The 14,032-nt window shown below is 41.4% G+C and overlaps 1 protein-coding gene across 12 annotated transcripts in view; it reads right to left on the minus strand.

Moving 5' to 3' along the window:
* The window catches only part of KMT2C (lysine methyltransferase 2C), a 200,506-nt gene that overhangs the window by 22,509 nt on the left and 163,965 nt on the right, over positions 1 to 14,032 (minus strand). For all 12 annotated transcript variants that reach the window (XM_035318876.1, XM_035318874.1, XM_035318873.1 and 9 more), the window contains 8 exons: positions 11,831 to 12,013; positions 9,306 to 11,183; positions 7,956 to 8,281; positions 5,314 to 7,136; positions 4,166 to 4,277; positions 3,115 to 3,193; positions 2,943 to 3,006; positions 57 to 289 (listed from right to left, as the gene is read on the minus strand). In XM_035318876.1, coding sequence (XP_035174767.1) covers positions 57 to 289; positions 2,943 to 3,006; positions 3,115 to 3,193; positions 4,166 to 4,277; positions 5,314 to 7,136; positions 7,956 to 8,281; positions 9,306 to 11,183; positions 11,831 to 12,013 — 4,698 coding nt within the window. The remainder of the gene's footprint in view (positions 1 to 56; positions 290 to 2,942; positions 3,007 to 3,114; positions 3,194 to 4,165; positions 4,278 to 5,313; positions 7,137 to 7,955; positions 8,282 to 9,305; positions 11,184 to 11,830; positions 12,014 to 14,032) is intronic.

Here is a 14,032-nt window from a genome sequence, read left to right on the forward strand (position 1 = left end):
CACACCAGTATAACAACTCAGTATTAAGGTGAACCATTTTGTTTCCCAATGATTACCTGTTCTAGCTGTTTTTGGACCATACTTTGCTGCTCTGTAACATGTTTAAGCTGTTCTGCATCTTCTTCTGGGAACTCACGGCCAGCTTTCTTGGCTGTACGCTGTTTTGCTGAGAGTGCTTTTTTTGATTTTCTGTGTGCTCCAATTTGCTCCTCAAGGTACTTCTGTTGCATTTGGAGAAGCTGTTGTGTTTCTTGCAGCCATTCCTCATATTGCTTTCTTTGTGAATCATCTAAGAGACAAGGGAAATAAAGTATGACATGATCTCATCGCACTTTATAGAGATGGAGCTTAACAATCAGGTTCCCCCCTTATTTTATGAAACTGTTGGTCAAGTTCAGCCAAATTTGACAGATGAGTTGAGATCTCAAGAGACATTAAGCTCTTGGAGTGATCTGAGTGAAGGAGACGAGATCCAAATTGCTGCCTTTATTGAGAAAGGAGTTTTAACTTAAGCCTTTAATTTCAGGAGACACCAGACCACCAGTCAGTGTATGTGCGTTATGTGCCAGCCAGAGAGCAAAAGCAGCTTTAAAACAGCTGCAGAACCTGCAGGTGGTTCCCTGCTCTGTCCCAGAAGCAGGGATGTGGAAGGCCTCTTGAAGGCTTTGGGTACAGGGAAAAACAGATTAGGGAATAAAGACACAGATTTACATGAGATACAGTCTAATTATTTCTGATATTTGCAGAAGTTTTGTACGCTTAGATCTATTTTTGTTATGACTTCTAGGAAAAAAAGTTAAAATCATAAACATGAAAATTTCATGAAATAAAAGAAAGGTAAGGCTTGACAGGTTTCCAGTTCCACATCTCATCTCGCATTTCAAAATTAACTGTCATTGTGCTCAACTTCAGGATGATGAAGAAGGCAAGGTAATTTGAACACTACTAAATTGGGATAGCTAATTAGTAAGGGAGAGGTAGAAGCTATTTAACCTGAGCTGCAACACAAAAGCAATTGGAGAGACATTCTCCTCTAGTAGAGAAAGATGCTCACTTCACGGTAGATGTTAAAAAGAAATTGGATAAAATACTACTTTCTTTCAACTGGAACCAAATCCCAGCCACTACAGATGATAGAAACTGGGGTAGGATTCCAAAGGAAAGAAGTACCAAGTTATATACTGAAGGGTAACAGATCTCTCATTTCTAATCACCGATGGCATAAGCTTCACTTCATTTGAAAGAAATCTTGAAAGATCATTAGGAATGGAGAAAGTAGTGGGGCAGGTTGATTTGTTTTTGGAAATGTCTGATAATTTAGACTACGTGACATATTTCTGACTAATCATTTATTATGAATTATAATAGAATAAATTAAAGTACAAACTCCAATTCAAAGTTACTGCATGAAAATTACCATACCAAAACCCCAGCTTTTTACAACTTGTCTTCTCTGTAAAAATATCTTTCTCTTGGCTCTCAGCACAGTGCCTTCAGTACCAATGCCTTTTCCTCCCCACAAATAACTGTATTGTCATTTAGGCTGTAACTGTGACATTACTCTTTTTGCAAATGAGAAATGCTGATCTGCCAGGAGCAATCCATGGCTCTCGGATATTTTTCTGGAGGCAAAACAATCATGTCCAATAACGCTTTCTTGGCACTGAGCCCAGAAAGTGAGACACAGGGTTTGGTGACAGCGTCATTTGTCTCGTGATCACATTGCGGCAATGAACTGGATAATCAGGAATAAGGCATGGAATTTCCTCGTGAAGAATGTTTATCTTGTATAAAGAATAAGGATATCTATACAACAGTATGCCTTCAGTACAACCACATCCTCCTTGTGCTCCAGTTTCTACCACATTCCTCTTTAACAGTCAGTGTGGTAGAAACAGTCATTGAACCTAACAGCTCAACTCAAATCGATTCACAGAGCTATCTACAGCCTCGAGGGGCACTAATTCTTTCAGTGATACATTCTGTGAAACTAATCATATAACCTGAAGGGACAACCAAGTGGAAATGATGGAGAGCAACTGCAGATGGAAAGTACTGAAATATTAACAAGTTCCAGGTAAGAATAACTACTACTGAAATGAAGAACAGATTTTCTCAAATGCTCAGAACCAGCCCCCAAACAGAGCTAGGCCACTGCCGAGCGCCATTTAGAATCTCATCTGAAGTTAATACAGAAAATCTTACTAAAGCTTCTCATTCCGTATTTAGCATGGCTACTCCACTTTCTGGAAAAGATGAAGGTATTTACTTTGTTTCTTTTATTAAGCAATATCAAGTGAAGTTTTTGCAGTAGCACTTTTTGTGTCACCTTTCTCTCCCAACATATGCTGTTTTAATTTCTGCTAACGAATCTCCTTCTTGTCTCAGAGACTAGGATTTGCAATTGATCTAGGGCAAGCAGAAGTAAGGGAGCTATATATTTCTACTTTCAGCAACTATGTTTTCCAGCCGATCTTGCTTAATGCTTGGAAAGCTTTTGTTGGAATTTTTTAAAATGACAATGATGCTGCACCGATCTTTTTGATTCTTGAATAAAAAGTATATCAGTATAGACTCTTGTTCTCATTCAGCTCAGAATACTACAACACGACAGAAGACCTGATCTTTCAGATATGAGCCTGTCAGTTAAATACCATTACTGTTCTCACACAAATACAAATAATGCTAATTATTTGTTTGTTCCACTTCCCTCTTTCCTAATGATGTTTTTTTTTTGTAGATAGATTCCCAGAAATATATATATATATAATTTACTATGCACCCTTTTCTAAATTGGTATTGTAATAATGAAGTGACTCCATTTTAAAAGGATGTTTTTTGGAAGAGAAAACTATCCATTTACGGACATTTTATTCAGAAAAGAAGTGACAAAACTGTTTATTTAAACATCAACATACAATAAATTCTTCGTCTGTACTTACTGACAAAACCAGGACCAAAATTGGGAGGATTGGGTCTAGAAATCTGAGGTGTCAAACTTCCATCCTAGAAATTTCAGAAAAACATAGATAAGAAAATTAAATCATGATCCAATTAAAAAAAGTTATCATTACTGAACATTTGTGTTGCAAACTCCATATCAAGTTGTACTACCTGTGTAATGGCCTGCTGCATGTGATTCTGGCCTTCATTGCTCTGAGCTCCTGGCACTGGCTGACCCATAAAGGGAAACCTATTGATACATAAGCACGAAATAAAATTGGAACATTTAAAACTGCTGGGTGTTTTCAGGGAGAAGACAACATTCTGTATTACAATTAACTTCAACAAAGCACACACGTATTTTCTAGACATTTGCTCTAACTTCCTTACCAAACTTAAAAACCTGTAGAATATTATTTTTCATTTGCCCCTCTAAGACTTTGCCTGTGGTTTATACTACTGCATTTTTACCCTTTTCAGATGGGTGAACAAAAGATGACATACTGTGCTAAAATAGTGAAGGTGCACAGAAAAAAAAAAAAAAGTATTAGTATTTTAAATATTCTAATACAAAGAAAAAATAAAGAGAATAATGCATTTAGATATTATAGAACCACAGATTCATTACGGTTGGAAAAGACCTCCGAGATCATCTGGTCCAACCATTGCCCTACTACCAATATTACCCACCAAACCATGTCCCCAATTAAGTACTCCTTCTGAGAAGAAATGTCTCCTAATTTCCAATCTGAATTTTCACCTCCCTGCTCCTGCTAGCTGCACTATTCCCGCTACAAGCCTTCTTGGCCACCGGGACACACTGCTTGCTCATGTTCATGTGAGCACCAACCAACACCCCCCCAGATCCTTTTCCTCTGCACAGCTTTCCAGCCACTCTGCCCCAGGCCTGTAGCGTTGCATGGGGTTGTTGTGGCCAAAGTGAAGGACCTGACACTTAGCCATGTTGAACCTCATCCCACAGGGCCCCTGCCCATCGACCCACCCTGTCCAGATCCCTCTGCAGGGTCTCCCTACCCTCCGGTAGATCAACACTTCCACCAGCTTGGTGTCATCTGCAAACTTACTGAGGGTGCACTCAACTCCCTCATCCAAGTCATCAATGAAGATATTAAAGAGGATGGGCCCCAACATCGACCCCTGGGGGACACCACTGGTGACCAGTCGCCAGCAGCCCTAAAGAAAGGTATTGAGCGTTGCTTACCTGTTCATAACCATGGGTGGCATCCCCATGTTACTCTGTGCCATGACTTTATTGATCCCTTTAAGAGCTACCATTTTTGCTTTCATTATAGGATCTGTAATTGCATCGAAGTCTATGAAAGAAAGACAGTAAAATTAAATTACAAAGCTGAACGTTACAAGTTGTTAATTGGAACTGACTTGTTTAGATCTAGTTCATACATAAATCATCAGCAAAACAACATCACTGCATTACTATTTCAAATTATTTGTCCTGTCCACTTTGAAATTCATGGTTACTATGTTGCTTCATATATTCCCTGAGGAAAGTTAATCCAGCCACAACTGCTCTGGTTTTCAGCCATGACACACAAAGTAAAGCAGATCAGGTTGAGAAGGGCTCTAGAATAAATCTGAGCCAACATACTAATAAACTCTATTTATAGTTCTAAGAATCAGGAAGTTGGGTTGTTTCTGAGTTCAGCTGGCAGAACTGACACATCACCACAAACATACTACGAAGAACTGTTTGGTTGCTCTGTAATTACTGGTAGTACTGCAGGCAGAAAGGCACACGCCACATACAGCATCTGCAAAGAGCGTAAGCATGGTGAACGATGCCTCCTTCCTGCCATCTCTCCTGTTAGTTGTTCCACAGAGCAGGACCAACTGGACCGACTGATGGTCCTCTGCAGTGAGTGGCTGGAAGGGACCTCTGGAAGTCGTCTTAGCTATCTGGGGTGAGCAGACTACATTCAATGATTCCTTTCCTTGAGTCACCGTGAACAATGCCAAAAAAACGTGGAACAACCATAAACTTGGTATTTTGAACATGAAAAGGTCAGTTACTGCCCTCGATCATGCAGTTTTGTTTACAAAGGCTGCATTTACTCCGTATCACATATGAGGTGACAGAGCTCATGCTTGACAAATTAGCAGTAACACAGCATTAATCCTGACCCTGGTAAAGTCAATCCAAGCCTTGCCAGCGTTCAGCATTTCACGTACACACTCAGTTACCAGACTTCCATTATACCTCCTGCTCAGGTTGGATTTTGTTATGCCATCTTCACATTCCAAACATCTACCTGCTTCTTTCAGTGCTACGGATTATTTATTTATTTTTAAACAACTAACCGAAACACGCATACAAATAGATCACCCACATACCAATATTTGGGAAAAATGGCTCCGAGCGTTGGCGAATCATGGCTTGCATCTGCCGCTGCTGCTGCTGCTCCTGCCTTTCCTGATCCAAAAGATCCTGCAGAAGAAGTGGCTGCTCCTCCAGCAGCAGTGGTCTCTCTCGGTTTTGTTGTTGAGCTAATGGTTGAGGGAGCATTATCTGCTGAGGACCAGATATGCCACTAGGACCAGGACGGTTTGTTACAGCCACAGTTTGATTAGACGTCTGTCCTGTCCCAAAGTTATGATTCGCTGACTGACCTTGAATAAACCCTGGGTTTGGTGACCCTTGAGAAAAATTATGGTTTATTCGTGGAACCATGGTCAAATTGGAATTTAAAGTGTTTTCCAGGATCTGTCCACCAGGTGTCATTAGTGTTTGTGGAATACCTGACGCTTGGTTCAGTTGTGTTGCTGGCAAAGATTGAGAGGGAGACCCTAGTGTCCTTGCTTCAGCGTTATCTGAGCTTTCATTAGCTAGCAAACTCGAGAGGACTGGTGTGGACCCAGAAATACTGCAGGAACTTACTGCTCCTTGAACAGGCAATGGAGCAGATCCCTGAGCATCTGGACTAGGCGCAGTTGTTTCTTGACTGGGAACAGCAGTAGTTTTGTCAAGGATGTCTGGGTTAGCAGGCTGCGCAGGAGCCTTTTCTCCATCTTTCAACTCTGTTTCAGCAGCCTGTTGAGTACTTGTTGATTCAGCATTTCCATCACTTTTTTCATTTTCATTCTTCTTTTCCTCATGAGTGTTTGGGGAAAGTACTTCTGTTTTAATTTCATTTTCTGTAGCAGATTTCTTCTGTGGTGACAGGGTCTCAGGATGGGCTTCAGTTTTATCCTCTTGCTCTTTCTGTTTTGGTTCTTCTGCCTTGCCCTGGATATCTAGCTTGTCATCAATGGGGACGCTAAGATCTAGTTCCTCATTAAACATTCCTTTCTTATCCCCCACATCAAGGTCTGGGTCTGTGTATGCAATTATATCAAATTCCCCAGATCTTAGAAGGTCATCAAGGTGAGGATCATTGGTTTCCAAGTTATCTAAAGTGTCTAGTTCATCCCCTTTTCCATCCTCTGTGTCTAGATTCAAATTTTCCAGATCCTCATCATCCAAATCTTTGACTTCAACCCCATCAAGGTCTTTCACATCCAAATCTTTTACAGCAGGATCGTCAGGATCAAGTTTTTCTTCTAGACCATCACTCGGCTGGGTAGGAATCTGTAAATTTGCCGATTCATCGCTTGGTGCAGGTGTAGGCAAAGACGGTCCTGGGAAAGCATCAGCCACTGGTGGATGGCTTAGAGAACGTATTACAAGTGCAGGTGGGTTTTCAGGGTTGATTGGATCCTGCTGGGGCTGCGACATATGCTCCAAACCTGTAGACATCTGCAACTGGTTAGGTATACCTTGAGAATTATGTCTCAGTGGTTCTGCCGGTCTTGGGCCCGGAAACTCCTGCCTGGGTATAAACCCTGCATGTCGTTGGTGTTGTGCTGATGGATCCATAACGTTTGTTGCAGAAGGATTAAAAGGCAGCCTTGGCCTCCCATCAGGAGCTCTGTGACGTAACTCAATAAATGCTTGACCCAATATATTGTGCTGCTGAACTTGAATTCCCTGCGGAGGAAAATGCTGAGAGATCCCAGATGTATTATTTATTTGCGGATTGTTCACTGGCCGAGACATATCGATAGACAGAGATCTTCTCAGCTGTGGTGGGACTCCAGGGCGCTGCATCGGCTGCTGAGGACTGAGGAAACGTTCTTGACCTGATGGTGGACCATGGCCACCTCCTGGAAACCCAAATCTAAAATAAAGTATGAAAGACTGAATGATCTTTTTTCTCAGGACTGCCTAGCCTGTCATACTTGACTAAAGAACTATTCACCAAAATGCTTCACATGATGCATTCATTAAGATATTTAAATAAATATTGTGACTGATTATGTTTATATTTAAATGAGTTTTATAACTACAATAAAATAATTGCTTTAATTATGTTTAATAAACAACCTGTTTTCAATTCCAATAATAACGAATAGAAAGCTCTGTGACAGCAAGATCTAAGCAAACAAACTACATTTTAATTCAACTTACTACACTTAAATAATGCATGGATTTACTGAAGTAAATTCAAAATATTGAAAATAGTAATTCCTGAGACTACAATAAATATCAATACTGGTATTCATTGTAAAATGGCACAGATAGAAGTCAACATTTGATTGAATATTCATTATAATGGAAAACAAGTATTACATTGATCCATTTCTAAGGCAGCAAAAGCTAAAGTTATATCTTTTTTTTTTAATAAATGCCTCAAAACAATGGGCAACAGCATCTGTCAGTTCACCAAAATTTCCCGTTTCCCCTTTTTATTTCTGATCAATTCCCAATAAAATACAGTGTAGAACAGTGTTAATGAGTGAAAAGTACATTCTAGTGTTAGAGATACTTACAAGAAAAGGTTCTGTACATACAACTTCAGTAGAATTCTGTCTACAGCTACTGTAGACAACACATGATTTTTTCACCCTCCAAAAAACCCCAACTTTGTATCTAACGATTTCTGTAAATTTAGAACTACTGCTGTAATATCCTGGTTTTAAGAGACCAAACTGCTTACCTAAGACCATGAGGTCTCATCCCCATGGCATTCATGTCTCCTGGAAACTGGGGTCTATTGAATTGCCCGTCACCAGGAAATGGTCCGCGTTGATCTTTTGGGTATACTGGGAACCTTGGCCCGCCTGGAGGGACAACAGAGGACCTAATATTCCCAGGATACGGAGGAGGAGGACGGTTAAAAATTGGATTTAAGTTGTCTTGCTGCCAGTGCTGAAGAGGAGTTGCATGGGGAGTAGCTGCTTGCTCCTGTAAGGCTTTTTCCTGACGAACTGCATTCTTCTTCTGCTGCTGTTGTTGTAGAATAATTTCACGTAATTTCTGGCGCTGTTTAAAAAAATAATTCATTGTGCTTGACATTGCAATTGACATATTTTGAAGTGCTATACTTCACTGGGTTAAGCCTTTTGGAGGAAAGAAATTCTTCAAATCACTACAGAAAAACATTATATTACCATAATCACCTCGGAAGTTAGAAAAAGGATCAGATTGTACAAGATGCTGGTAACAGAATTTTTATCTCCAGGCCTCTTGTTAGAGCATATAGTGCGACCCCATTCTACCAACTAACACAGAAGCAATGCTCTTTTCCTTTTTCTATTCCAGCAACGCAGGCCCTTTCACCACACAAAAATTTGCATTCTGAAGGAGGGAGGTGCCTTAAGGTCCACTGAAGAAAATTCAGTGAGAGGTTTTACACCAAACTTGCAGAATCTACTCTGACTCCGAGTGAGTAATACTACCAATTTTTCTGCACAATCGATTTCCCATTGCTCCTTCCAAACAAAAGACCAAGCAGCTTTCCAGAAGTGGAATGTAATTTTACGTGTGTCTCAACAAGAGCTGTTTGCCAAACATTCACTGACAAAAGCCTGGAGTGAAGGACCAGTGGCAGAACTCCCCTCAACACGTTAGCCACCCAAAAAGTTGGATGTCTAGCCTAAGGCTGTTGCCTACACTCCCTTTTTCAGTCAGTGAACAAGCCACTCACAATCAGTTCTACATCTCATCTATTACAGAATACGAGTTGTCCTTTCAAGGTTTTTCCTTTCTCACCCCACAGATGACAGAACTATTATAGACCAGTCATCTCCATCTTCAATGGCTTCAACGATAACCTTTACTTCATTTTTAGATCTTGCCCAAATTCCTTAAAAATTACTGATGTTTTTGTATTCTATACATTCTGGCTCTATCTAGGAGAGCCAAATGAACACACTGAGTGAACAGATGTAATTCTACATTACACAACTATGTTTAATGCCAAGAAACTTCAAATATTTAACAAGAATGGGAAAAAAAATCCTACTTATGGAATTTTAATACCATCAGTATTAAACATTATTCTCACCTGTCTTAATTTTTCAGTATCTGCTTGAGGAGGCATATTCATGGTATTCTGTGTATCCGTTACTCCTGTAGTAGGTGCTGGGCCAGGAACTTGTGAAACTTTGGGGAACTGCTGCCCTTGAGAACTCATTGGAGAATTTGCAGATGCATTGAAGTTGCCCTCAGATCCAGGCCGTGACTGTTCAGCAGCATCGTGGGCTAGCTGACCAGTTCCAAAAGATTCTGGCTGAGGTCTTGGAGTCATGGGTGGTTGATCATAGGGGTCACGTGCTGGAGGAGCAGGACCATGGCTAAATGAATCCGTTATTGCAGGTCCTGCTGGTCTGGGAGTTTGAGAACACGGGTCTGGCGGCCTGACAAAAGTGCCCTGCAACCTGTTCTGCGATGTCTGCATGAAAGGATCTCTATTTGGTATTAGTCCTGGTCTTGTCATTGCAGGTCTGTTAAAACTCTCTGGTATTCCTGGCCTTGGAGTTCCTGGTTGCTGAGAGTAAGGATCATTCAGAACTGGCCTTGGTGTTCCAGGAGGTTGAGCGTACGGATCAGAATGTCTCTGATTTGCTGGGGACTGAGCAAATAAATCTGCTGGCTGTGCAGGTCTTGGTGTTGGTGGTTGCTGCATATATGGATCGACTGTGGTGGGCCGAGGAGTTCCTGGAGGTTGGGCGTAAGGGTCGGCAACTGGCCGAGGAGTACCTGGAGGCTGGGAGTAAGGGTCCTGAGAAGCTGGCCTTGAAATGGGTCCGGATTGAGGGAAAGAATCACTCTGTTGTCGCACTATCCGGGGTGGATGGGCAAAAGGCTCCTTTATTGCAGGATGGGGAGTAAGGGGAGGCTGGCTGTACGGATCGTTAGGCTGATTATGGGAAAAGTTATCCACTGGCCTCGGTGTCAAAGCAGGCCGTTCATAAGGATCAACAGGGATGCGCCTTGGTGTAGTTGGCATTGATGAGTAAGGATCTTGTGGAGACTGAGGTGGGCGCATGGGAGTTTTAAAGGGTCCAGGGCTACCATCAACGGGAGTAGGAGTAGGAGTCAACGGGGGCCGCGCGTACGCATCAGCAGAAGTTACTCTCTGTCTCTGAAACGTATCGGTTCTGGGAGCTGGCTTAGTGAACGGATCACCACTTCCAGCTGCCAAAGGAACCTTCCCTGACTGCTCCATAACTATGGGTGACCTTGGGACCCCCAGGGGTTTGGAGAACTGATCTGGTGTCATAACAGGCCTGGGTGTGTCTGGTGGCTTTGCATAGGGATCGCTGCTGCTTGGAGATGAAGAACATGAATCCCTGACTGGTGAAGGCCTGCTTCCTGATGGTTCCGTGACCTGGATGGGCCTGGACATGGCTGACTGTGGTGCACAGGTGTCTAACGGTGTGATGCTACCTCTTCTAACAATGTTTTGATTAATAGGTGCTGGTCTAGGTGTTCCCACCATTTTAGCATATGGATCCATTGGAGAAGGAGGCCTTGTGTTTGTGGAACCTGGAGAAAACATCTGCTGGGATGATGTCTGAGGAGTCTGAGACAGTGAATCGTGTACTGGGATTCGGGTCGGAGTAGGGGGTGGGGCCTGTGGTTTTAGGAACACATCATCTGAGGACGCTGAAGTAGGTGTAGCAGGTAGCTGCTGCTTTGCAAATAGATCCTTATGGAATGTTTGCTGTGCAGGGGACATACTGCCATTGCCAGTCTGCGGTGTTAAGGGGCTCTGGATCCCACTGCTAGGCGTGTCTGAGCCAGACTGGCTCAGATGCTGTTGTGAACCAAACTGCTGCTGTTGCTGTTGCTGCTGCTGTTGCTGCTGTTCATTTTTCACTTGTTCAAGCTTCTGCGTGGCTTCTATTTTGGCTTGCTGCTTACTTTTTTGCCGCATTTGCTGTTGTAAAGTTATAAGGAAAAAGGTTACACTTTTATATACATGACAAAATCTTCGATGACTGAAAATGGATCAATAACTAAAACTTTAGAACACACTAAGTGTCAGCTACGAATCGTTGTGAATTGTAAATGCAATGGGAGCACAGAGCGCAGCGATTTGTGAAGTTCAATTACCCTGACATGCACCCTTGACTGCCCGGGAAGAAATTTTCCCAGTTTGCCTGAAGAGCAGTAGAGCTTTCCAACCTTGTACTTTGAAGCCGAGTACTGACAGATGCAGCACTGATGGAGGCAAATAGGTTCTGAGGGAAAACCGGCCTAATTTGAAGAAGTAAGCTGCGTCTTACTGCAAGGATAAGGTTACTGCGATATCGGGTATATAAAAACAAACTATTGCACCAGCTAACCATACAGAGAAAGAATAAACTACTTCCACAATAGGTAGAATTTAAGAGTAAAAGTTGTAAAACAAAATTTTCTAACATTTACTAGCCGCTTCTCTTTTCATAGCATCTATTTTCTTCCAAAATGCCCGAATTTATACTCTTCTACAAAGAAAGATTAAAATTGATTTATTATAACAGAGCATTCCAACAACGCAATAAAAACCAGGAACAAAAATAAAACAGCCTAAAAGCAACACACCTGTCTGAATTTCCATTCCTGTTCATGTTCCGATTCCCTCTGTTTTAATGGATCTTTAAAGAGGTCAGAGTCGATACGTGAGCTAGGATCAATGCTATCCTGTTGCTGTTGCCTTTTCATGGAGTCATTTGACATCTGTACTTTATTGATGCGCAATGCAGCTCTGTTATCTCTGGCTTTTTGCTGGGAAAAGATTAAAAAAAAACCACATATGTAGTTAAACTCACTTTCTTTTGCTAAGTGTGAACACTGCATCTGTTATTCCTACAAAATTTACAACCAAATTATTTGTACGACCTGTTTCTATCAAACACATGCTTGTAAAAACTACATTACAAGCGTTACTAGGAACTTCAAACTGAAAATACTTCATCCCTGTAGAAATCCTGTGTTTAAACTAACAGAAATAAAAAGAACGAAGGAGTTATTAGCAGCAGAGATTCTGTATATATTAGGAGTCCCTGTTCAGGTACTATGCTGTGCCAAGAAAGCACAATTCCAACCACTTTACCTTTCAAATCGCGTATTGTTGTGGTCTAAAACCTGAAGACATGAGCACAGCAGATAATGCTTGGATCAATAAAGGCCAATACTGCAAAGAACTTCAATGACAAGAAAAATACAGTCTACTCCATTAAATAGCCTCTATAGCTCTCAGTCCGCGTTAAGTTAGCAGTATAAACATAGGATATGGGTTTATAGATCAGGAAAAATTGGATGGAAGAACAGCAATTCCTCTTCAATGAGGCATTTTACAGCCATACTTGACACTTTAAAACATCTAATGAAAGTTTCAAAGAGTCTGTTTTACTACCAGTCTAGGATGCGATTCCTTTTCCGAATCAAATCCTCACATCTTCTTTTCTACAATTTCATTTACAGTTTTCAAGTGCGGGCTGCTTGGCAGAAAAGGCTTAAATCCTTCCCCTCCGACAAAGGAAAAGTAACACAGATGAGAGCACCAGTGCCACAGCAGCAGAAATTAGCGTCATTTCCTGTCTAAGTGACAGGACTGTGCATAGTAGTAAGGAAACTAAAATGCCTACAGCAAAAATGCAATAACAGCCTTCTGAATTTCATTTCTAAGGTAGCCTTTGTTCACGCCCCCTGAGTGAAAGATCCTCAGGACAGGCAACACAGCAGCTCCTTGTGTGCACAACGCTCAGTACTGTAGAAATGGTGGTAGTGTAAGTACACGGACCGAAACGTCTGTGAGGAAATAACTGCTTCTTACTAAGCAAATACTCTTACGTACATGTATGTGCAACTGCACGTGGCTTTTCCACCAAACCTGAAGGAAATAATATTTGCATCTGTGTCTTGGATATTCATCGGGAGAATAGGACTGCATTTATTAAGAGCAATGAAAAAGGAAAATTCAGTAACAGAATTAATTGTAAAGGGATAAATGCCTGGATAAAAATCCAACCATTTAAGGGAATAGTTTCTTGTAAATGCTATATGGAGGGAATCACCAAGATTTAATGTAACATGGATGAGATGACAAAGAGGTCCAAAGGCGCTAAAGTTACAGGCCTGAATGAAAAGCAGAATAATAATGGTATCTCAGTTCCCAAAGCCAACAATAGAGAAGGACTGTTTCAAGTGGACAGGATTTTTAGAAAGACCAAGATCTTAACGGCTTGTGTGTTCACTTCCCACACTCCATCTAGAATAATAGGTGGGGGGAATGAAGGAGACTAAAAGCATTACCTTGCAAAATCCTCAGAAATCTACACAGTAAGAATCATCCAATCATCCACAATCATCCAATTACTGTTGTGATGAAAGGAAGAAAATACAAGAACCAGAAGAGAATGGAGACATAAGAATATTGCAGAAAAGTACATTTGCCAACTGGCAGCTGGGCAGGCTGAGAAGAATGAAATAAAGGTTCTGAGGTTTGGATACCAAGAGGCTTTAACAAGAGGTTTCAGTGGAGCACAGCGGTCACCAATTGAACGGCAGTTCTACAGCATCAGGAATCAGAGACCATGTATTCCAGACAGCTACTACAAATATGTCTGCTTGACGTATGTGAAGAAAAGGAATACTTTTGGAGAGAATGGAGTCCCTCATGTTCCCTACAGCATGGAAGATACTAAAAGAGTCTGCACTGCAGAAAGAGAAGAGAATGTAGTAATAGGGAACAGTAAGGCAAAAACAGAAGAATAAAAGAAAATGAGGAAAGCAGAGATTTGA

This window comes from Oxyura jamaicensis, chromosome 2 (assembly GCF_011077185.1).
Source record: "Oxyura jamaicensis isolate SHBP4307 breed ruddy duck chromosome 2, BPBGC_Ojam_1.0, whole genome shotgun sequence".
Lineage (NCBI taxonomy): Eukaryota > Metazoa > Chordata > Aves > Anseriformes > Anatidae > Oxyura > Oxyura jamaicensis.